Genomic DNA, 25,460 nt, shown 5'->3' with positions numbered 1-25,460 from the left:
TTGGGTTCGACTGAAAGGAATCACAAAGAACTACATCATTAAGTCAACTGACTATTCTTAAGAAACTTCAGAAGGCCTGTAGAGGTATTCAGAAATGCACGTAAACCAACGTTTGCACAAATTGCCAATCAAGGAGTTAGCAAACTAATAAAACCACTGACTATGTATAGACTTTAACAGGCACCCAACGGCCCTACTTGGATAGAAACCTGTTTCCAGGATCAGACTTTCCTCCTGAGGCCTCATTAGGAACTTGTGTTATATAATTTGTATTGGCTGCTTTCTACTGGTGATTATCACACCATCCAGTGATCAAAGTTCAACTAATTTGAACTATGAAAGCTGTACACTTGCCAGCTGGTCAGATGGCACATTGTAAAGCCATAAAGGTGCAGCTTGCACTAATGGAAACAATGGTTCTTTAGAAACAATGATGTTAACGGTGTAAGTTCACTGAATAAACCCCTGAAAACTCAGCTCTGTGTATCAACGTTACATATATTGAAGCTTGTTCTCTCAAACACTGCAAAACTACTCTATGATACACATTGACAAACTGCACTGCTGGAGAAATTGAAGCCTAAATGTTTGAACCATAAGCCCGTTTTAAAGAAGAATAATGATGGAGAAATCTTTAGGTTTGTTAGATATAACAGTCCGAATTTTTGAGACTGTTGGTGGTATGTTGCAGTTTGGCTCTGATTTGACCAAAAAACACGTATTTAGTCAGCTAGCTAGCCAGGTATTTAACTGTAGGCTGTGTGTGTTTAACATTTATAGGAGCAGTATGTGGATAGCTAGCATTGTGCTCTATTTACCTCGTAAAGTCAGAGCTGGGATGATGTTTAACCTGAGCTGACCCAAGTACAAGAAGCTGGAAAAACCAACATGGCAACCGATAGGAAGATCTTTGTTTCTCGGTTAGCTGTTGTTAGCAACACTAGTTGCTAGTGATGCATCTTGCAGTATTTTATGAATACAACTATGGGTATCATGAAATTGCATCTAAGATATCTAAGAGATGGTTAAGGAGTGCAATGAAATGCTAAATGCAAAAAAATGCATTCCACTAACACACTTTTTTATGATACCAGGCTGTATACAAATACTTTAGCAGCACATTCACAGATAGAAGGTAGACATTACTGTTTGTACAACTCATTAAATAAGGAATAGTTGGTCGCACTACGCTACCATCTTGGATTTTGACGTGTTCTTGGTGATTGGTGAGTTTCGTCCAACTTTCCGAGTCTGAAATCTCATGACAAGGTGTTTTTACTGGGAACTCATGATGACTGACTTTCTAGTTCAAGTGGTATACAGAATAGCACACTGAGAACCTGCCTTTTCGTAGAGCTAACTCAAGCTAACTTCCTTAAAACAGTACTGGCCAGTGCACATAATGTTAATCAGATGGCAGCTCTCAAAAAAGGGCCTCAAAGATATCCAAGTAATCGTTAAGGAGATCAAGCCTGACTCAACCTCGTCTCCCTTTGCGTCTTTAGAATTTTAAAACGGTGAAAAGTGCCTTTAATCGATGAGTCACCCGTGTATGAAACAAAGTGGGAAGAGAACAGACAGACCATGTCACACTTGAACTCCTACATGCTTTAGCGCTTAGCATGACAGCAGCGCGTTTGTCTTCGAGCTGCGTGTCTTCAGCCTCGTGTTGGTCCTTTGCTTCAGAGAGCATTTTCCAGAACAACATTCGCTCTGAGTGGTGTGAAGAAGACGACCATAAATTATATGTGCGGGTCAGTTTAATGCACAGAGCAGCGTTTTGCAGGGAGGATGTGTCCGTTGGACGCTTGTTACATGCAGACCACATTATCTGATTGAAGCAAGAAGCAAAACAGGTCATTCTCTGTCACCGCTTTGATACAAACGGAGCTGATGAGGCCTTGGGAATGAATCGCCTCAATGATTCATCTGCAGATGGATGCCTGCCTGTCTAATGTGCTTCTCTTGTAGTGTGAAGTCCCTGCATAAATTATACATACGTGAGGCCCCTCTGTGCTTGCTTGTCCCAATGTTGAAGTATTCGTGCCGCGGAAAACACAAAGGTTCTTCCGAATTTTAGATTCCAGCTTCAGTCCTGACAGGCTGCAGAGCCCAGTGGGAGGCTGCAGGACTGATCAATATGGATCAATGCTTCGCTGCACATTAGAGAAGCCTGCCAGCTCCAAATCTGTGGTTCTGTAATTGAGACAGTCCAGTTAGTCTGGAGAGAATTAGGATTCAATCTCAAGGAAGAACCAGGGCATAAGTTGTTACTGAAGATTTAAAAACACCACAGCGGTCTTGTTAAGTGATACAAAACAACACAACATGTGGACACTGTGATCGATTCTTACGCTTTTTTATGTGCCGTCCTTGTTAGAGACCCAACTATTTCAAAACATCTATTCATCTATTTTACTTTGAATCGTCCCAAAAGTTACAAAATTAGCATCATGCTGCATTAAAGAAGACATTGAACTAGTGAAAAGACCATAAATTCATTAGGAAAATGTTTATTAGGGTAACAGATCAGGTGAGAAGTGGGGTCATTTCCTCATAGACTTCTATACAATCAGATCTTGTTTACAACTAGAGGAGTCGCCCTCTGCTGGCTATTAAAAAGAATGCAGGTTTAAGACATTTAACATTGTAGGAAATATGTGGGATAATGTGAGTGCACAGGTAAATTCAATATATAACATCGGTTGAGTCCTTTTTAGACATTTTAATGTGGAAATGTTACCTATTAGACGTTAATAATAAACTCCAAAGTGATCCTATAGACTGTTTACACAGGACGATTGCAGCCTTGAATTTGATATATAGTCGTCATCATCTTGCTCTATTTGACCCAAGACATAAAGAATAAGGATGAATGACAGAGAATCTGATTTGTCATCTATTTTACTGTAAATGGGACCAAAATTTACAAACTGAACATCATAAAGCATTAAAGAAGACATTAAACTAGTGATTAAGACCATAAATTCATTAAGAAAATGTTTATTAAGGTAACAGATCAGGTGAGAAGTAGGTTCATTTCCTCACAGACTTCTACACAGTCAGATCTTACTGGCCCCTACTGGCCAATAAAAGAATGCATGTTTAAGGCATTGGTTTGAACATTGTAGGAAATATTTGGGATACTGTTTTGGTGTACAATAAGTGCAGAGGTCAACAAAATATAGAACACTTGTCCGGTCATTTTTAGAGAAATGGTAGAAATCATGGCTGAAAAATAAAACTGCAAAGTAAGCAGGTTGCTACAAAGGTGGTGTTTTTCTCCACTGTTCTCCTTCAAAAGGATGCATATCATAACAAAGTTAAGAGAGTAGAAGTACGTCACCAACAGAACAAAAAAAAGAAAGAAAGAAACAAGTCCATAGGAGTCTTAGTTCCAGCTTTCATCACTGCTGTCTTCTCCTCTTTGAGTGTAGACTTTGGATATAAAGGCTCAGATTGTAGGGCCAAGTTTCCTTCATGTGCTCTATGAAAGCAGATCAAGCTGGGTTTTTGTTGCTAAGAATATGCAGCAGGAGCAGCTCAGAGCATCTCTGATGAGAAGTAGGTCATTAAGAGACCCAGAAAGATATGAGGAGTTTTGATCCAAAGTCAAACCTCCATTATCCGGAGCACCAAATCCTACAAAGCTGCATCAGTCCTCAAAGAAAACCAGAGTCAGAGGTTGACAGACAAATAACACACTTGGATCCCTTTAATTTGAGATTTTACAATTAACTTTTACAGTATTGAAACCTAATTCCTCATGTGCTCCTCCAAATCAGCATTCTGGAGCCAGTTTTCCTTTTGCTAACTCTAAGTTGGAGTTTTTCCAATGGTAATATTTACAGTAAAGGACTGCTAGATGAGTCCAAAGGTGAGTTTGGACTGACCATGTGATCTGAATTGAAGATAATAAACGAGGTTAATTAAACAACTGAAGCCCGAACTCTGTTTGAATGTGCCAAAATGCAGATGACCATTTCAAATCTGACATTAGAACATACGAAGAACAGTTAATTCAGAGCCATAAACAGCTCACTCATGTGATAAGCTTAGGCAGAAGTGGAAGAAGTATTCAGATCCTTCACTTAAGTAAAAATACTTATACAAAAATGTAAAAATATTCAATTAAAAGTTACAAACCTGCAAGAAAACTGCTGCTTCAGTCAAGAAAACATAAGCATTAGCAGCAAAACGTAGTTAAAGTATTAAAATAAAAGTTCTTCTCTGCTTTGGTTCCTCAGACTGATATATTATTATATACAGTATATTATGCTATAAGGCATCATTAGATTATTATTATTGAACGTTATGGTTGCAGTTCCTACACGTGGAGCTAGTTTATATTCAGTTTTAGATGCAGGAACAGCAGATAAATCTGAGCATTATCAGGCAAAAAAGGCAAAAACAAAGTTCTGAAACACAAATCTATCGTCAGTTTCTCCTCTAATCTTTGATTTTTGCTGATATATGAGATCATTTTAAGATTTATTGAAGTGAAACCAAGTTACAGAGAAAAGATATGGAGAAAAATAAGCATTTGGTGCAGCTGTTAACAACAAATGTGAAGCTGACGTCACTATGCTTTTGGTAAGAAGCCAAAAAAGGTCGGAAACTGGTTTAATCTTTAACTATGTACTGTATTATAAAATCTTGTTCTATTATCCATTATGTCATATTTGCTCATTGAAAGTAACTAAATAAATGTGGGACTAGCAGCAAAAAGCAGAATAAAATTGCAAATACTCATTGAAAATACAAGTATCTCAAATATCAAATGTGCAGGAATTAAGTAAATGTACTTTTCATTGGATCATTAAAACATTAATTGAAATTAAATCAAGTTATAGAGAAAAGTTATGGAGAAAAATCAGTATTCAGTGGAGCAACCAGCTGTAAGCTATGTGTTGTTCTTATAAAAGTGTGTTAAATTATCCATTGTGTCAAATCTTAACTAAATAAATGTGGGAAGCAGCATAAAATGGAAATATTCAGTACACGTATGTGCAGGTACTTGAGTAAATGTACTTTCCACCACCGAGCTTAGCCCTTATTAAAGAATATCGACAGCATTATCATAGGAACAATCATGTAGAGAAAGTAGCTGAGCAGCACCAGGAAGAGCAGCAGGATGAGCGATAAGGAGAAACACAGCGAGTGCAGTCGAACTACTCTGAGGCCTCTGACCAGGCAGGACGGATACATGCAGCAGCCACAAATGTTTCTGTCAGTCTGAGCCTCCAGCTGCCTCTCCAGAGTCAAGCAGCACAACGGCGACACTGGAACGGCCGGAAGTTCCGGGCCTGGACCGACGACGAGGTCCTCCGCTGGCTGGTAGACGCCGTCGGAGTACGACTCCTCCTGCAGCCGCCGGATCTCCCACTGAGGAAACGGGGTGTTCTGCCGACAGAAGGGGCACCGGAGCCGGCTGGCGTCTTTGGCCCGGCTCATGATGCTGGTGGTGCATTGGTGGCACAAGGCATGGTCGCAGTTGAGCAAGGTGAGGCGGTGATCGCCGTGCGAGTCGAACAGCTCGCTGCAGATGGGGCATTCGTGGCGACTGTTGTCGCTGCACAAACTCCTGACACTTCCACTGCAGCCGGCCTGATCCCTGCCAGCCACTTCCAGCTCTTGTGGAACAGATGTCGCTCGGTCGGCCCCATCTGTCGCCGTTTGCACGTCTGCTCGGCGACCCTCGTCACGGCTGTCCTGGTGTTGAAGCAGAGGCTGTGTGACCGAGTCGCTGTCATCCCCTCGCTGTTCTGCTCCCTTTGTTTTGTTTGCAGCGGTGAGATTGGCTTCCACAGCAGCAGCACCTTCCTCCTCAGGTTCAAACAACGTTGCTTCAGCCATCCTTCATAGCAAAAAGATTCTTCTGTTTTAACGAGCAACACAATCCCAACGCAAGTTCCCTCATTACACCTGCTTCCTGGACCAATTGTTGATATAATGCCTCCGTATAACAAAGGCGACACAGTTTTTCCCCACCGCAAACTGAGATAAGAGAAGCATATTTATAGATAAGAAGTGTGAAGCAACAACGTGAGCTTCAGAGAAACGCCGCTGGCCAACTAGTACAGTGAGCATTTCACTATTACGCCCAATTTAACATGTTAACATATTCAGTGCAACGGAATGCATGAGGGGCTGCACAGTGGAGTAGTGGTTAGCACTTTCGCCTTGCAGCGAGAAGATCCCTGGTTCGCGTCCCGGCTTTCCCGGGATCTTTCTGCATGGAGTTTGCATGTTCTCCCTGTGCATGTGTGGGTTTTCTCCAGGTTCTCTGGCTTCCTCCCACAGTCCAAAAATATGCTGAGGTTAATTGATTACTCTAAAATTGCCCGTAGGTGTGAATGTGAGAGTGATTGTTTGTCTATATATGTAGCCCTGCGACAGACTGGCGACCTGTCCAGGGTGTCCCCTGCCTTCGCCCGAGTCAGCTGGGATAGGCTCCAGCCCCCCCCGCGACCCTAGTGAGGAATAAGCGGTGTATAGATAATGGATGGATGGAATGCATGAGCGAGCACGTTGGAGCCGAGGAGACAGATTTATTCTGCATATTTAAATAAACATTACATCTGTAGATTGGCCAGTTACAAAAATACATTTTAATATTGAGAAGGAACAGAGGAGCTCATCCGGTATTCATAAGCAGTATTGCGCAGTATTTGACGTTGCTGGTTTGGTTTTGTTTTGAAATGCGTCTTCTCCCAGCCAGGACCACCTGACAACGACGGAAATGAAAGAGCAACCGCAGACTGCTCGACATCGTCGCCTTTGTAGCGTTGTCACATCTCCAAGCAGTTAATAAGGCCTCGCAGCATGGCAGTCATCAGCCATTACATCAGGAACATGTCAACAAGGTGCAGCCAGAATAAACAAAAAGAAATGTTTCAACTGTGTGTTTCTGTCTCCCAGTCAAGCAATAAAAAGGATAACAAATTACTGAGTGCATTAAGGGCGACTGTGATCCAACAAATCCCTCAATCCTTACAAATTAATGCACAAGGTGGATTTGTTGTCACCTGTAAAAATGAGTCATCTTTATTTCAGCCTCAGTATCTTATGAGGTTAAAGCAAAGTTTCATTTCACAGTCAGCATCTGAACAAACTGCAAGGATCAGTTCATCATTTGTTACTATAATATCTGATTGACAAAAGTCTGTAAACTGATTATTTTTGTTAAAACAATAGTCCAACATGTTGGGTCGTACACATACAGTATCGTTCAAAAGTTTTCCATGAAAACTCACACTTTTATTCATGTGCTAACACAACTGCACAAGGGTTTTCTAATCATCAATTAGCCTTTCAGCACCATTAGCTAACACAATGTAGCATTAGAACACAGGAGTGATGGTTGCTGGAAATGTTCCTCTGTACCTCTATGGAGATATTCCATTAAAAATCAGCCGTTTCCAGCAAGAATAGTTATTTACCACATTAATGAATATAAATCAATGTCTAGACTGGATTTATGATTCATTTAATGTTATCTTCATTGAAAAAAAACTGCTTTTCTTTAAAAAATAAGGACATTTCTAAGTGACCCCAAACTTTTGAACGGTAGTGTACATACAGTGGATATAATCAACATTTTCACATTAGCAAAAGATCACTTCACTACATGTAGGTGGAAAGGGTCAATTAAAGCTGCACCAGTGTTTTATTTCCAGCCAGTAACAGTTTTGGTTCACTCTAACTGCACCCATAATGTGATTCTTGATTACATTTTTATAGTAGAATTTAAAGAGTTAAAAGGCCTAAAAATCGACTGCATGCTATCTCCTTTCTTTTGTGGTAAAATTGATCATATCTGCTCAGTAAGTTTTGAAAATTCAATGAAAAGCAACTTTATTTTAATTTTTGTGGCCAAGCAGTTCATATTAAAATGTATTCCATGTATTTTGTTTGTTCAGCTACATATGCTTCAGAAATTATCACTAGTTGACTTTTGCATCATGAATTTCTTTGTTAATTTGTGCTAAAAGATGGGCTTCATTTTATTTCCATATTATTTCCATTTACTGGTCCAATATTGCAGATTCTGAATCAATGGTATGATGGAAAAATAACTGTAAAAATTTCAGGCTTTTCTCTTTAATAGTTCCTAAGACATTATCATCCAAATATAACCCCAAATTTAAATGTGCTAACTGTGCGTCGATGGGTAATTTGAAAATATACGGTCTCGTATTCTCCTGTTTGTATAAGTATTTTATATACCAGGCAAAAACGAATATCTTTATAAATATTCATATTTCATGCTATAAAACATTCACGCAAATGAGAGAAGGTCCTGAAGAAACTGTCGTAAAAATTTGATGATTTGTGTCAACCCATATGTCATATAGCTGGAGTCATCATAAAGAAGTACCTTTAACCATAAGCAGAACAAGACTCAGTACATCAGCACCAGATTTAGGTCACTTAGAGCCTTTAGAGTCCAGGGATGCTGAGATCATTAACATTGAAAGACAAGACACTAAAACAGCACGAATCCACAGAAGAACTGACCAGAGATGCTTAAACGGCCAACATGACAGGTATATGAAGCTGTCTGCAAGTGTTTCAACAAGAATTATTTTAAAGGTTAACGGTTTTCACTCAAAGTATTGATTCTATCAGAGCTATTTTCTGTTTTTACTGCTCTAGCAGCAACCTCCAGGATGAAAAATGACGCCAACATTGAAAACTGCAGTTCCTCGACTGGCCACTAGAGGCTGGCCTGAGAAGTGGGTCAAACTCCATAGACCCCCATGTTAAAATGACCAACTTTACAGCTGAAATAAACGTGTTTACAGCCTGGTACAAAAGACTATTTTGGTCTCTTCAGCTAATTTTGGTGTTTATGACAACCATACAGTTGGTGAATGATTATACAACTCCCCCATTTAAATTGTGTTAAGGCTTAAAGCCACTGCACTGAGCTTTAAAACGGCTCTTGAGGGAACCCATGTGTGAAATTACGGAGGGTTTGTCCATGTTTATGCACAACTAAAGACATGAAGTTGGTTATTATTTTTGAAAGCACCCTCAGTTGACTTTTAGAGCCTGAAACCTTTGCACAGTAGTTTCTCTAAAGAACTAAAATTCACGTCAACGCCATTTAAAGTGACAAACTTCTAAGACCCAAGTTTAAAAGTGGAGGAGGGGTCCTTTAAGTTATCATTGTACTGTACTGTATCTACAACAATCAGCTGACTGCTGAATAACCGGAGATATCAATCATCAAACAAACACACCTGCAGCTGAGGCCGAGCCCAAGGTGATTACACATTAAAGCTCTAAACCTGGAGGCCAGATTAAGATTTTCTAACACAGATAACGCCAACACCGGAACGAAAGTGGCTCTTAATCATTGTATTGTGACACATACTTCAGAAGAAACCTTTTCACTGACCTCAAAATAGAGGAAGGTAGTTCATATTAACCCCAATCTAGCATTACAGAAAGAAAAACATTCACATATCTGCTGAAAAGTTCACTGAATCACAAGACATGGTATATTTAATTATCTAAATTGTGCAGATTAAGCTGGTGTCAGTGTTACAACAAGGCATTTCTTAATCAAAATTTCACATTTATGGGCTGAATCCACTCAGTCAGGCACTTTTCTACTGTATACGAGGCTGGGAAGTCATGTAATTGGCTTTTACAAGGCCAAAAAGAAGTTTGAATAATGTAAAATGCTTGGTTTTAAAAGAACACAGTCTCATTGAATGAAGAATCCAAGCTTCCCTTTTCCTCCTTTAATTTACTACATGTGACAGAACAAAAATCAACCGTGGACTTCCTCCTCTGACATTAAAGGTCAGCCTATGTCCTGTTTAAAGTCTCCAGCTGCCGTTCAGGGAGGTCAGAAGTCTAAAGTGTCGCGTTGGTACTGCAGCCGAGGACTGTTTTCGCTGTAGAACTGACTGAACCAGCGTCGGTGCTTCTGGATGGCCGAATCCTCCTTTACGAGAAGAGGTTTGGAGACGTACTTCTTGTTGTTCCAGATCATCACATCGCGCTCAAACTGCACCACAAAACAGGAAAACCACCGTGAATTCCAAAAAGTTACATTGATTTATACTAAGAAACCTCGTCCACTCTTCCTACAACCAGACTGACTTCAGCTGAGCACGATTTGAACAGATTTCCTCCTCAGCGAGACTAAACATCAAATAATAATGACTGTGTTTCTGCCTCACTGCACTGAATTATTCTAATTCCTCAGCAGGAGTTTCTGTGTGAAGTGTTGTTGATTAAATGTCACTCTTCAGCAGCAGCAGAGACTTGGCATTTCAGCAAAAACACTTGAACTCTCCACTAAAATGGAAATATATTCTTTAAAGAGGCAAAGCATCTTAGGCCTTGTCCACACGTAGCCAGGTTTTTTGTAAAACCGAATATCCTGCCCCCTCCATCTAGAAAAAAACTTACATACACACCACCTCGTTTTTAGAAAAAAACTTCATCCACACCTAACCGCATAAGTGCATTTTTCAGCACATTCATAAGCATGCCGGACCTTTAGGTGGCAGTAGTTCCCCAAATCCTAGCAAGGTGGTGGAGAATAACCGTCCTTAACGTCGTCCTTCGCCTGTGTTGTTGAATGTGGAGCAGTATCTGGGCTTGTAAAAACAAGCAAGTAAAAAGCGCCTGTACAAGAAACAGCGTCCAAAACCTTGTGAGAGCATCCATACTGTTACCCAATGTAAACACAGGTGGAAAAAAAAATGTGGTGCTCGTGGGTCGACTGACCATTTTTAAAGAAATCTTACTTTGGAAAGTATTTGATCCAATTTCACATTTATCTATAAATATCTATAGTTTACACTATAAACATTTCAGGCATTTCAGAGATGGTCCAGCAGAAATTGTGCAAAAAATTCGATGATTTGAAACGGAATATTTGTATTTATAAAGACTATGTGATTGAAGAATTGAAGGTTCCACCGCACCTGAATGCTCTCGACTTTGAGGATGAATTTGGGCACCAGCGGTGGGATGTTAGACTGATAGAAGATGGTGTGAGAGACGCACTGCAGCAGAGGCTCCACTGGAGTCACACAATGCATGATCACACCTCGGCCCAGAAAACCGTGTTTGAACTGCAGGTACACCACACCTGGACCCACCTGAAACAGAAAACTGTGGTTAAACTGCAGGTACACCACACCTGGACCCACCTGAAACAGAAAACCGTGTTTGAACTGCAGGTACACCACACCTGGACCCACCTGAAACAGAAAACTGTGGTTAAAGTGCAGATATCTACTGCAGTGGTTCCTCGTCTATCGTGGGAGTTAGGTTCCAGAACCCCCCACGACAGGCGAAAAACCGCGAAGTAGTGACCTTATTTTTATTTTATTATTTATATAGATTTTAAGGTGTTCCACCGGTTCTGCAATGGTAAGCATCTTCCTCTGGCTCTTGGGTTCGGTGCCAGAAGCCTTAGAAGGTGCAGAATGTTTGATCGACATCATAGGGCTTGAAATAAATTTAATTTTTTCGAAAATTTCACAAAAACACAACACCGCAGAGCAACACTATGCGCAGCGATCAGGTATTGATGTGACATGGACAAGGTGAGATGCTGAACGCTGCTATACACAGGAGATGGAGGAGACTGATGCTACGGTCGCTGAGCCAATCAGCACCCAGCGCTGTACGCTACGCTTTTTATTTCCATTGAATACTCTTTTAATATGTTTAATTCATTATTTTTTAATATTTTTAATGTTGTTTTTAATTTCTTAGGCTAGAAAATGTTTATTTTACCTCAAAAATAATAAAAATAATAAATATATTTAAAAAAAAGTCATATCCAGCAAAATCCCACGATATAGAGAAAAATCCGAGGTACGAAATTAGACATATACAGTTTAAAAAATGAGTCCACAAAAAGTGAACCGCGATATGGATACTGTATATGACTGTATATCATTCTGACTAGTCAAAATGGCAATTAAGGATATCTGTAATTCAGATTGGATTAGTCAAAATAGTAGTTGCAGACATTTCAAATATTAGAACTGATTCAAGTTGTTGCCCATGATGCTGCTCATATGAGGCTTCCTATTGGACAACGGCCCAGAAGAGCATCTGAACAGTGTTAGCAGAAATAATGGCGTCTCATGCAGCGGATAGGACTGTTAGAAACAGAAAGAGCTCTTGAGCAAATTTCTGCAAAAGCCGAACAAGAACTTCTCTCTTTATGGACTTGTGTAAATTTCAGAAGAATTTCAGCTTTAGGCTACTGTAGTTGGTCATATGTGGTTTCAGTTGCAGTATGACGAGGATCTTTGGAAATCCACCCTATTCATCACAGCATCTGACATAACTACAGATATCTGCTGCATAATTTTGCAGAATCGAAACTCTAATTCATGATATCTACAATTACATTGTGACAAGGCAGAATTACAGTTTGAGATATCTACAACATCATTCTGACTAGTTCCCACTTAATTCAAGATATCGCAAAAGGACAATGTAGATTTGTTAACTTGAGAGAAATTAAACATAGTCTAGTCTGAATTACACTGCAGATATCTGAAAGTAGTCATACTCAGGTAAAGATATCAGGACTTCACATTATAGATGTCTGACTTGTAGACATCTATAATGAGAATCTCCATACACAATCATGGGTAAAGTTATTACATTTGTCATAGAAAGGCTGATAATGTCGTCATCTGAAATGTTATTCTCAACTAGAAAGAAATCACCAATATCTGCAGTGTAGCCATTAAATTGACTGGATATGCTTTTAAATGTGGCTTGTAAATGGCAGTTGTTTTTGAAAAATGCATCTACATGCATCATTAAGCCCAATAAAGCTACTTAATACGCATTCCTGCTTGCGTTCTAGGAACTACATCACTGCCTGCAACATTTCTGTCCCTCTGCAACTAGTTAACATGATGAGATTTACAGCTTCAGGATACATTTATTCACCACATTCAACTTCAGGCTAGATAAAAATGGTACATTCTGCAGTGTTTGCGCAATTACGCAACGCTGAGGTGCTTTTGCATCAGCAAATAGTGTTTCCTCCCTACAGGGAAACTGACCAGGCTGTCTACATTGGAAATCTTCTGGTTTTGTAATAATCTGTTTCATTACAACACACTCCTTTAGGCTTTGCTCCGTTTCTGTAAACTGCTGTTGTTGCACCATTAGAAGTCCTTGAGGGATCTTGTCAGTGTTCATGTTTTATCCACATTTAACAGCCATTTGGAGAAACATTGCTCTGACACTCAATTTGGGTGAAATCTCTTAAATTTAAAGGAATCACATTAAATTATTGATTTTCCTGTCAGTTTGAACACTTCTGTACCTGTCTGGCCACGACGTCAACATCCAGCAAAGACCAGTGGTATCCGAAGATGGTAAGCGCATGTTTCACCAGCATCTGGGAACAATGTTTGTTGGGCTCCGACTCTGGTATCCACTGAGCCTTAAAGAGACAACAAAGAAAACATACAGGCATTCAAATATGGAAATACATGGTTATTAAAACTATAAATCTTTCCAAAATCGTCCAATGTTTGTTGAGATATTTCAGTCATGGCCAAATGAGTGGACCAGCAGATTTCCATTTAGCTGGGGAATATACAGCGATAAGGCATAACATTATGACCACCTGCCTAATTGGTCCCCCTTATGTGGTGAAAAATGCTCTGAATCATTGGGCCTAGACTAGAGGACCCTTCCAGGGTGTCCTATAGGGTCTGGAACCAGGACGTTGGCAGTGGATCCTTTGGGTGCTCTGGGTTGTGTAGTGGGGCTTCTGGGAATCAAACTTGTTCCACTGCATCCAGTTGATACCTGATCAGAATGGGGTCTAGGAAGTTTGGAGATCAAATCAACATCTTGGGTGATTATGTTCCTCAAGGTGACCTGATTGTTTGATGTTTTTACGATGTGATGGGGTGTATTTTCCTGCAGGAGTAGGCCAGTGACATTTGGTATTTCCATTTGCATGAAGGTTGTTCTGGGACAATATTTATTTGAGTGTCTAAGTCTCATCAACACGGATGCCAAAATGCAAGGTTTTCCAGCAGAACACCACATAGTACCAATATGATCGATGTTATTCACTTCGTGGTCATAACGTTGTGGCTGGTTGGTGCAAGCTTGTTTGTTTGAGAAAACGGTCATTCACAGTATTCAAATTTAGCACTGAAACGTTGACTGTTACCTTCCAGTCGTGTCTCAAAAATTGCCAGGTTTTGCTGTTGGTGTATCGCAGATCTACTCCGCTCATCATGCCCGGAGTGTGCAGGTGAGCCAGGTGAGCCACATCTGCTGCATTTTCAGGAATCTCCTACATGGAAAAGGAGAAACCAGTTTGCATTTTCGTAACTGGGCTGGAAAGTAAAAATGTTCTCAGCCTGCAGAGTTGCATTTACAGTACGCGCAACTCCAGAAAGCAGATCTTCTAAGGATTCAAAGTAAACAGTTGAAGGACGCTAATGCTCAGAGGGAAGAGCTTTCTTTGTACTTGATCACAAACAACTCAGAAAATGGTTTTCATCTCCCGAAAGCAACTTCCTGCTGCGTTCATAACCACACACATTTATGCACCCACCTGTATGTGACAGTTGATGAAGTGCTCGGTTCTCCCTCGGTACACCCACTCCCCCCTTGTGATCTCCTGCTGTTCTGGGAGGTTCCACTGAGGTTCTTCTCCATCGCAGTGGAACCAGACCAGGATCTGCTTGTTGACCTCACAACTGGGCCACGAGCGCACCTTGGCGATCTCTGGAACTGAGGAACAAATCAAACCTGGATCTGAATCACAGCTTATTTATCCAGGTCGCACTTTAGCATTTTATTGTCCGCTGTTGACTCCCAACACCGAAGCCTCTTAACATTTAACCAACAAAGAATGCTGGACTGTTCAACTGTAAATTCACTATTATTTAACTGATAATTATATTACCTAAAGTCGTTAATTAAGCATTTTCATGCTCCCCAGAGGCTGAACCACTTGTGTTCTGTCAGCTCTCTCTTTGGTGCTAAACTAATTTGCATAAAATTTGCTGTTAATATTAATATTTGCCTGTGAATTTATTGAATACTGCAACTTCTGTGGGCTTCTATGGACATCAAGCAAGGCTTTGATTTATATGTTTATTTTTATTAAATTATGAAATAATGAACAATGTGAATGTGAAGAGCTTATTTTGATCAGTTAAGATCCCATAGCACTGAGACTATAAGGCTGGTTTCCACTGCAGGAACTTGCAGGATGTTGTGGGGCAACCGTTGGTGCACGTTCAAGAACCAACCATGTAGAAAAACCAACTTCAGCTGAAGAACTTCTGAAAAACTGCAGTGCATAGCTTGATGCCCATTGGTTAAACTTGGACAGCGCCATTTTTTCTGCCCTTTCAACGGCATTGCCATCAACAATGTAGAATTTGCCGTATAGGATAACATAAACCCATCATTGTTCTATTTCCTACATGGTCATAGAAATGGAGATCCATCTAGTAACAGCAAATTGTAGTCGTATTTGTACATCTGGAGTTGAGTTTGATACTCAGAGAAGACAAATGTTGAGTCAGTAAACTTGGAAAGTGCAAGTTTTTCTGCCCTTTTGGACAAGGTAAAGTGTTCCATTTAGGCCAACATAACAAACACATCATTGTTCTATTTCCTACATGCTCATAGAAATGGAAATATGTCCAGTAATTCCTATTTGTTGTATTGATGCACTTAGAGTTGCATTGGAAGTTGTCAGATAAACCGCAGTGGAAACACAAATGGCTCAAACTGCCTGTAAACTGCATACAGCAATAGTGTAAGTGATTTCATCTATGTGACATTGTTTTTGTAGACATCACATTCAGTTCATACCTTTATCTGAATAGGGAACCTTCACACATTTGCCATTGCTGCCCTGAAACTGCCAACCGTGAAACGGGCATTCGATGCAGCCTCCAAACACCCGTCCTCCCACAGCCAGGTTGGCACCCAGGTGAGGGCAGTAGGCGTCCAGGACATAGGCCTTCCCATCCTGGCCCCGAAACACCGCCAGCTGCTCACCTAACGACATCAATTACAGTAGAGACAGATTTTAAAAAGCTGCTCTCAAATGAGCTTCCAGTACTGAAGACAGCGGGCAAGAGTTCTGAATGTAAGAATTTTGGTTGTTGAAGAAACAGCTAAAATCTGTATTCATCTTACATTTCATACAATTACACAAAAAACAATGTATATTGGTTGTACAGAACAAGAGGAAGAAACAATAGGCATATAGTCCATGCAGTATAGTTACATAAATATTCCTATGAACACATTTCTTGCACAATTTAGGGGGAAATTAGTGAATTATGAAGTCAGACACTGACAAAAACAAAGTCTGCACTTGCTAATTATCACTGTACTGAGGTACACTTGCTTGTTAATAGGAAAACACCAGTGAAATCAGAAATATTTCTATAGAACAATGTTAATACTGTGCAAAATTTTACTTTTTCTGCAGGTATCGTAAGTTGATATTATTTCATTGTCCTTAGTTTTTTTTCCCTGAGTTTAGCATATTTTAAATGATTTGATGGTTTAAATTTCATTTGTAGGAAATGAGGCAGTTACAGTGAAAATGACTGGAGTTGTTGATTTTTCTGACAGATTATGAGATTTGATTTGATGTGCTGGATAATTCTTGCTCACACTGTATAATGCATATTCTAAATTGCTGTGTTTGCAGTTTGTTAACTGTTTTAAATCACAATTTCTATTTAAAACCAAGCCTTTTTTTAATAGTACCAATAGGGGCACCAACATCCAAAATGTTAAAATCTTACATATACTGGCTTTAAAATCAATTTCAGTACCTTTATAACCTTTATCCTGCTGCTTGTGTTTTGTGAGGAATAGGCAACACAAGCTGAAAATAACCACTTACTAATCTGTCTACACCTGTGGTCTAATTGAAGTTCCTGCAGTTGGTCCTCTAGGAAACCACTATGCATGAAGCATGTGCAGACAGAGTTCAGACAGGGAAATCCATACCTACTGTACTTTCTGTATTTGGCTGCTTGACTTCTGGCAGTACTCACTTAGAGCCCAGATTAGCACAAGCTAACTGCTGAGCCAGTTCTCCCAGTGTAGTCTAACCTTCTGAGAAATCCAAAATAAGACTCGTCCAAATGAAGGGTGACACAGCACTGCACAGGAGAAAAGATCCACCCAGCAGAATTTAATATGTGGTGTAAATGGATGACTGGAGGGAAGAAAGGAGGGCGACGCTGCAGTAATTCATAGCATGATGCAGAAACTGAGAAGTTCTGATTTGGGTCAACACTACAGGGAGAAGTTGACCTGACAGGGACTGCAGGGGGAGAAAGGAGGAGATATATCTGCTCTATAGTGACCCTCAAAGATTGGTAAGTATTCATGTTTTCTAAAGAAAAACAGCCCATGTAAAAAAGTGTTTGCCAACATGGTGGTTTTCTGTTAATTCCTCATTCGTACACTGTTCTGCATCACATTTAAAGTAAGTAGGAGCTCTAATAACCTGCCACAATGGTACCAACAGAGATATCCAACATTTACAGATATATAATTACGATCATTTGAAATGCTCCACAATATCACTGTGAATCTAAAGGAAATATTTGTACAAAAAGCTGATAGTGTTTCACTGTTAGTCACAGAGATAAATGAGCTCAGTTGCTGTTATCACTTTCAGGTTTAGCTTCTGTCAACAGATTAATCTCCATGACAACCGACCCAACTGAAAGCTCTGGGAAAAGATAGTAGATAGACTCATTCACTTGAACATAAAACACAACCCTGGCTAGATATTTTTGAGTTATTTATTATGGGAAACTTTGGTTTGAGCTCGTAAAGTATGAGGATTTGCTGGCTAACTCTTTCACAATTGTAAATTATATATCTTTTGGACTGTTGATCACACAAAACAAGCAATCTGAAGGTGACGCCATGAGCTGTGGAAACTTCTGGATGATTTTTTTGAGATCTGAAAGATAAAACATCTGATTGAGGAAATAGCTAAAACTCAACCATTAGTTCCAACATACACTACCATTCAAAAGTTTGGGGTCACCAAGACAATTCCATGTTTTCCATGAAAAGTCACACTTTTATCCATGTGCTAACATAACTGCACAAGGGTTTTCTAATCATCAATTAGCCTTTCAACACCATTAGCTAACACAATGTAGCATTAGAACACAGGAGTGATGGTTGCTGGAAATGTTCCTCTGTACCTCTATGAAGATATTCCATTAAAAATCAGCTGTTTCCAGCTAGAATAGTCATTTACCACATTAACAATGTCTAGACTGGATTTCTGATTAATTTAATGTTATCTTCATTGGGAAAACATGCTTTTCTTTCAAAAATAAGGACATTTCTAAGTGACCCCAAACTTTTGAACGGTAGTGTACATGCTGCAAAAGTATTGCTATCTAGGGACCACGTATTACTACTTTAGTCTTGGCGCTATGAATTACGTCACTGCTGTCACTTTGATGCCGGCTGTGGTAGCGAACTGACCTGCATTTATGTGATAAATTCATATTAGGCTAAGCAGATTTTCCTAAATGAATTATTGAATATACCTGTCTTTTTCTTTGCTTGGTGATACACTGCTCTGCTTCCATTAAACATATCAATACAACTAACTATTCCTGATTTTTGCGCCATAATTCATGGATTTGTCTCGTGTCTGTTGTCATTTCAAGCTACACATGTAGAAAAGATAAACTACTGTTAAAAAAGTTTGCGGTCACTTAGAAATGCCCTTATTCTTGAAAGAAAAGCTTTTTTTTAAATGAAGATAACATTAATCACAAATCCAGTCTAGACATTATTACTGTGGTAAATGACTATTCTAACTGGAAACAGCTGATTTTTAATGGAATATCTCCATAGGGGTACAGAGGAACATTTCCAGCAACCATCACTCCTGTGTTCTAATGCTACATTGTATTAGCTAATGGTGTTGAAAGGCTAATTGATGATTAGAAAACCCTTTTGTAATTATGTTAGCACATGAATAAAAGCATGAGTTTTCATGGAAAACATGAAATTCCCTTGGTGACCCCAAACTTCTGAAGTGTATATTCACTAGAAAATGGATCTTAACACTGAAATAGCGACAGAAATCTATGGAAATGCCATCCGTTCTCACTTTGCTTGTCTGTCTTCCATTCTTCTTCAACACAATCCATGATGGTACGTATTGCTACATTATTGACCATCTTGCTGTACATTACATTTCCTGGTGCATTGTGGGATAATCTGAGTGCACTTTACAGGGTGTAACAATCAGAGCTTACCATCCGGACAGAGCTGCTACATGGAGAACACACTCTTTAATGAGCAGTGAGTGATTTCAGACACCAGCCCAGGTGTTTCTCTTTTTACTGCTGTGCATGTTTCACATGTATAAAACCTTTTCCCACAGTCTGTTTGTTATTTGTTGCAGGCGACATGACAGAAACATGAAAGCCCAACGCGCCCTTTGAAACGTTTTTCAACTCAGTTTCAAAAGAAACTCTGGAAGCGATCAAACAGTCGCGGCCGACATCAAGACAAAAGCATTTAAAACGAGAAACACACGATTAAACCAGAGATAAATCAGCATGAAATACACTTTAGGCTGCTGCATATCAAACAGCGCAGAGATGTACATGTGACATACTGAAAGCTTCTGAGCTGACGCCGTCATATTATTGATCATCGAGAAACCTGGATAGATTTACCGTCAGCTCACTGTCAATGCTAAATCAAAGAGGTCGGCTGCTGTTTCCACATCAAAACTGATCATTAGTGATATATTGTGACAAGTGACGGACCGATGAAGGTTAGAAAATCATTTAACCTTTTAGAGAACAACTTTTTAGCATCGAGAAATTCTAATAATGTGCATTTATCACCCTTCATGGACAAAACAGGCAGTCAACAAACACATTAATCAAGACAATTACTGCCTTGTATGCGTAACCACAATATCAGCCTCCATGACACCTTCAAATCCAACAAGCAAGTTGAATTGCTTTGTTCCAAAAGAAAACGTTACCAAGCACCCCGATGCACCAACAAAGACTTTACCATTGTGTTTGAAATGTATATACATTCTTCAAAGACAAAAAACCCTTCGTAATATGAGCTCCTACCTTGGAAACAGTCCTAACTTAGAGGGCAACTAAGATGGATGAGCTACCAAAGGTCACTATTAGGCCAATAAAAACCTACAGAACTAAAAATGTACAATCAAAAGCACCATCATGATCTGTGGTGCTTCTTTAAGTGACACATTTATTGTTCTGTACACCTGAGGATTACTGTTTTGTTGAGCCAGCCTGTGTCTTAAACCAACAGTTTCAAGTATCAGTCAGGCTTCTGCTGACTGTCTAATCTGCAAAAATCCATTTATTACCACAACGTTTCAGTTTTAGACCTTCATCAGGCAAATAGTTTGGTATAAGAGAAGTTGTCTTAACCCTTTGATGCACAACATGGGTCCAGAGATACACATTTTCCATTAAATATGGGTCATTTTGGACCGATGCTGTGCATCAGAGGGTTAAATAGGGAGTAGCTGTGAGTTGCTTTTAGTCATTCGTTGGAATCTTTTGGTGTTCTGGCATCCCTATGAGCAGCTGTGACTCCATTCGTACGGAGTCACAGCTACTCATAGGGATGCCAGAACACCACAAGATTCCAACAAATGACTATTTTTGATACCATTGTCTAATTTTTCTGCATATAAACTGGGGACGGTGTCAAGAAAATGCATGAATGTAACTTTGTCTTGCAGATTTTCCCTTTTCTTCTTGACGATCTTTAATGTTATCCGTTAGAATTGTGTGCTTCTTGTGGTAGTTCATTGTAATTTAATGTTCATCTACATATTCAACCTGGAGGTCCAGATCTTTTTATAAGAATGCAACAGGCATTGAGCACTATAATTCTAGGATTTTACTCATGGTATTCAATATTTTCTTGTAATATTGAAGATTGGCACTAAAAAATGCATCTTTGCGAGTTGCGACAGTGGGTAGGAGTCTAACTGGACTACATTTGGGAAAATGAGCTATTTTGTTTTATTATCTGCAGCAGTCTGTGCGGGTAACTAATAGCATGGCTGCATTAACGGCAGAAAATTGGTAGTTGGACCTCTTCTGACCTCCACAACCCACCTAAAATAAATCAAACCACTTATTAAATGAGAAGTTTAAAACCAAATATTCTCTTTTACCAGTTTTCCAAATGTGAATATTAGACTATATGTTGACTATGGAGCAGACAAAGTGCTGCTTTTGTCCCCTGATCGAATAATGGGATGACCCAGGAAGTGAAGGCAGAACCGACACAGTGGGGATTTAGGCTTAGTTTGATTTAAAGCAAAGCTACACAATGCACTTTTTCAGTTTATAGTGGCAAAAAGTGACATCCCCTGCAGACATAAACTGTGTCCTGTGATGCTCTCTGTGCAACCAGCCACATTCATATATTTTATTGTCGCCCGGAGCTCTTAGCGCTCTCCATTAGCGCCAACTGGCTGCCTGTGAGACGAGCAGGAAGATGTGGACAAAACAATCCCCTCCTAAAAAAGGCCTCACAATGTGGAATGGATGGAAATGAGGGCATTCACACAGCAGGGTCTGGTGGAACTGTGCAGGGGAGTGTAACACAATGTTAGAAACTGCCTCATCTCACATGAAAACAGAGAACGATGAACACACAGGTAGAGATGATTGATCATTTAGCGTTACTCTGCACCGATAGACGGCATTTTCTGCACATTTCTTATGTCTCTCCAGTGAACTCTGGTTTAAGCCTCTCTGCAGGTCATGTTGCCTGATGCTCGACCGCCTCCACAGGTTGCAGGAGGTGAGAACACTTCCACAGACGAGACCTTGGAAAGGACACACAGTGGAGATGCAGTAGGTGGGATGTTGCCCTCTGCCTGCAGCTGCACAGACACCGTTTTAAGGTAAAAACATGTCAGTACTGGAACTGGTATCGGCAGGGCAGGGGGTTTGATATTACTGAAACTGTTCTGAAGAATTACAGCTGAGCAGAGTCAATAATTTTCTGCGCTTGTGCCGCTTTTTACTGCATTGTAAATGTTTGCTTTGTGAGGAGACGAGGCCTTCAGTCACACTGCAGACAGAAACTGCTCTGATAATGCTTAAAAATAAATACAAGGACTTTTGTAGGTAACATGCTTTGGTTTTTCCACTTTACCAGTCTGTGAAAACTATTTTCAGGAGCCAACAATCTTGTCTTTTAGATTTTCTCCCCTACTGTCTTTATGATCATTTAACTATTTATTTGACATTAATGCAATGTAAATGGAGCCTGACACCTGAAAAAGAGACATGCAACCTGATTATATCGCACAGGTACGAGGTTGTAGAAGCATTTTAATCAAAGGAAACCAGGTTACCAAAAAATAGAGAAATATACCCTTAAATGAAACTATTTTAAATCTAAATTACAATTTTAAACGATGCAGCTTAGTGAGATACGGGGTTTGCACTGTTGTGTCAATGCTGCACTTTTGATAGGATCTCATGCACAAAAATGATCCAATACATGTTTTAATGGTTTAAATCTATTTTGCAGTAAATATTCTCCTGTAAACACAAAAGTTTGTTTGTAGGGAATTCTTGGATTTGTTGGGTTTTTATGCATACTTAGGGTTTCTTAAGTACTAAATTAGCCTTATTAATCTCCATATTTAACAGTACTGTAGGGAGTTAGCCTTAATATTTATAACCATCAGGTAAAATGAAGTCCTATATACAGTAGGTTTTACAAGGGTTGGATCCTTAAATATTTAATTTAACACCACAAATAACATTGTAGAGTTCCAGTATTTAAACATGTTAGGTTAATTCATAATGAAGCGGTTTTCTTTCTGCTGGAAAGCACTTTGAAACAATCACGTAGCTGGACTATAAAATAAATTACACTGCAGTATATGTCGCAATGTCATAAAAACTGCCATTACCCCAAATCAATCAGCCCTTCTTTGAGTTAATAAAGTTTTACAGACCAAATGAATGAGTAAAAAGTGAATTTTGGGGGTTGTTTTGTCACTTAATCCAGCCTTGATGGGGTTTCTTGGGTAAAGACACTCTTGGCTACTCAGATTTCCTGCAATAAAACCCTCCTGAACTCCACCATCCAGTTCAAAGTCTGCTTTTCAACATCTCAAATTAGATAATTCATGTGGAGGAATGACTCAAAGCAACAGGTCCATGCTTTGGATCAAACCTCATCTGACTGGATTTTACCATCTGAACCCAATGATCTGGTAAAGTCCAGAGTAGCTGCAGAGAAGCAGCATTTTGTTACTGTTCAAACAAACTTTCTCTTAAATGAAAGACTCCTATGATCTGCTGCACATAACATGTCCGGTTCTCCTTCTCCAGCATCTCCTGGTGGTTTCTAACCTCACCTGTCTTCATCAAACATCCAGTTTAAGGGTTATAAATGAGTTTTTAGCGCTAATTGATGCTTTCTGCAGCTCAGGTACACAGGCGACCGACTCAACTTACCACTTCCTGATCCATCCGCTAAGATTTTTAAAAGTTTGTCCAATTCTAGCTTTCAAAACAAAGAACATCTTATTCAAAATCATCTCAGCTCACCATGTTTGTCCAGATTTAACTATTTCCGCACCATACAGGCCCAACTTTGGCGATAGTGCAGATGTTTACTCTCTGTTTAAAGTAGTGATAATCCAACCAGCGCTGTATGTGTCATACCTAGAATAAAGACACTTTTGACCTCGCCCCTCTCCAGCATGTGTGAGTCCAGCACTCGGTACCAGCCGTTTGGGTAAACCGGAGGCAGCTCCCCGACTTTCCTCCTGCGGCGCACCTCGTTGGCCGCCTGCGCTCTGGTGCGACCGTCCTCGGCGATGTATCCAACATCCTCCGGCGCCTTCAGCAGCTCCAGCGGACTGAAGAGCAGCCGGTAGAGCCAGCGCAAGGCGAGGAGGGAAACCGCGGCGAGGATGCAGAGGACAGCCCGGGTTGGAGCTCCCTGCAGACCAGATTCGCTCCATGTGGACTCCGCGCTGCGTCCTGCGTTCAGCGGGTCTCTGGACTGAGCGACCAGCAGGACTCCGACCCCCAGGCCGATGACAGTAACCGCCTTCAGACCGGACATGATCTGATGTCTGTCCTGCGGCTCTCTGGTGTCCGTCAGACTGCAGTAAAAGGTCCTCTCGCAGTTCACTTGCGCACAGTCAGGTTGGTTTACAATGGGGCAGAGTTACGCACAGGACGCTTTGGAGACGAAACAACTTTACAGCAGCCACACCCGGAGCAGACAAGTTCAGACACTCTGAACTGATTCAAGAACCTGGCTTTGTCTTTTTGAGGTGGATCCTCGCCAAACTGTTGCTATTGCTTTAAATACCAATCTATGGGATTCAAAGGAAAATGTCTCCTAAGGGCTACACTGTAAAAGACTGAATGCTAGTATTTAAAACAGTTTCAAACTGCAATTAACAATAAATAAATAATTTTTTAAAACAGATTCCCTGGTTTTAAGTTACATTTAAAAACTTTTTTTTTAAATCACAGAAAATTTACAAATTTACATGTTAACACCTATAAAATAAAAGAAAAATTGAATTACTTTGGAGAAGTTTTGTGTCGTGCCTTTGAGCAGCACATTAGTTTATAAAATGGCGATAAAAAAAACTGGGAAAAAGAATAATAATTGATTTTAATGGTCAAAACTGCACGTAATATCCACATCAAAAATCAGAATTTGTACAAATAATTCATTTGAAATTTCAAGTCATTTTTGAAATCGTCAGCTATGTAACTATTTTATTGATGTCCAACCATTAAAGTATTTTATTCAGGGACATTTGGACAATTCAGAGTCATTCTGGACAAGTTTTAAATCAGGATGAGGATATATTATTGAGTTATTCTCGGTTTTAAGTAATTTCTCTCAGATTTTTTGCGAGATTTGACTAAACATATCCTAATTTATGCTATATTTAAAAATTAGGTAAAAATATTTTGCAGATAGTTGCTGCCAAAAGAAAAGTGCTGTATGTTAAAGATTGAAATGTGGCAAATCTTTTTTTTAAAACAGTTGTTTTACAGATTTTCTCAGGTTTGGTTTTGTTAAGTTACAAACAGTATTTAGTAAAACAAACAAACAAAAAAAATCCCCCAAAATTGGATTTGCATGTCAATTAAACAAAGGTCAAACTATATATATAGTTTCAAAATCAAAAATGTGTATTTGTAGAAGAAAAATGTGTGACTAAAATGACACCTACGGTATTAAAAATCAGCTAAAAACGTAATTGTTTTACAGATTTATTATTTTCAGTTTTACTAATTTTAAATATTACAGTATTCAACATTTGTTGGTAACCTTGCTGCCAGATTTTCTTTCTTTTTTTGTGGAATTTATTTAATAGTTTAGGCAGGGGCATA

At 39.6% G+C, this 25,460-nt stretch overlaps 2 protein-coding genes across 2 annotated transcripts; both read right to left on the bottom strand.

Annotated features, from left to right (window-relative positions):
• Nucleotides 1–2,888: 2,888 nt before the first annotated feature.
• On the bottom strand, nt 2,889–6,054 carry LOC129350996 (uncharacterized). The gene has a single exon (XM_055019482.1). The coding sequence runs from the start codon at nt 5,854–5,856 to the stop codon at nt 5,047–5,049; it is 810 nt and encodes a 269-aa protein (XP_054875457.1). The 5' UTR covers nt 5,857–6,054; the 3' UTR covers nt 2,889–5,046.
• Nucleotides 6,055–7,017: 963 nt separating this feature from the next.
• Nucleotides 7,018–24,325, bottom strand: zgc:92275 (cholesterol 7-desaturase nvd). Its single transcript, XM_023274792.3, has 7 exons — nt 23,760–24,325; nt 15,862–16,050; nt 14,588–14,766; nt 14,198–14,323; nt 13,334–13,453; nt 10,953–11,129; nt 7,018–10,024 (listed from the first exon to the last, which is right to left on the bottom strand). The coding sequence occupies exons 1-7, from the start codon at nt 24,163–24,165 to the stop codon at nt 9,863–9,865; spliced, it is 1,359 nt and encodes a 452-aa protein (XP_023130560.2). The 5' UTR covers nt 24,166–24,325; the 3' UTR covers nt 7,018–9,862.
• Between the last annotated feature and the right edge of the window lie 1,135 nt (nt 24,326–25,460).

Source organism: Amphiprion ocellaris, chromosome 17 (assembly GCF_022539595.1).
Source record: "Amphiprion ocellaris isolate individual 3 ecotype Okinawa chromosome 17, ASM2253959v1, whole genome shotgun sequence".
Classification (NCBI taxonomy): Eukaryota; Metazoa; Chordata; class Actinopteri; family Pomacentridae; genus Amphiprion; species Amphiprion ocellaris.
The sequence above is the reverse complement of the archived record's forward strand: the minus strand, read 5'-3'. Positions and strand labels throughout refer to the sequence as shown.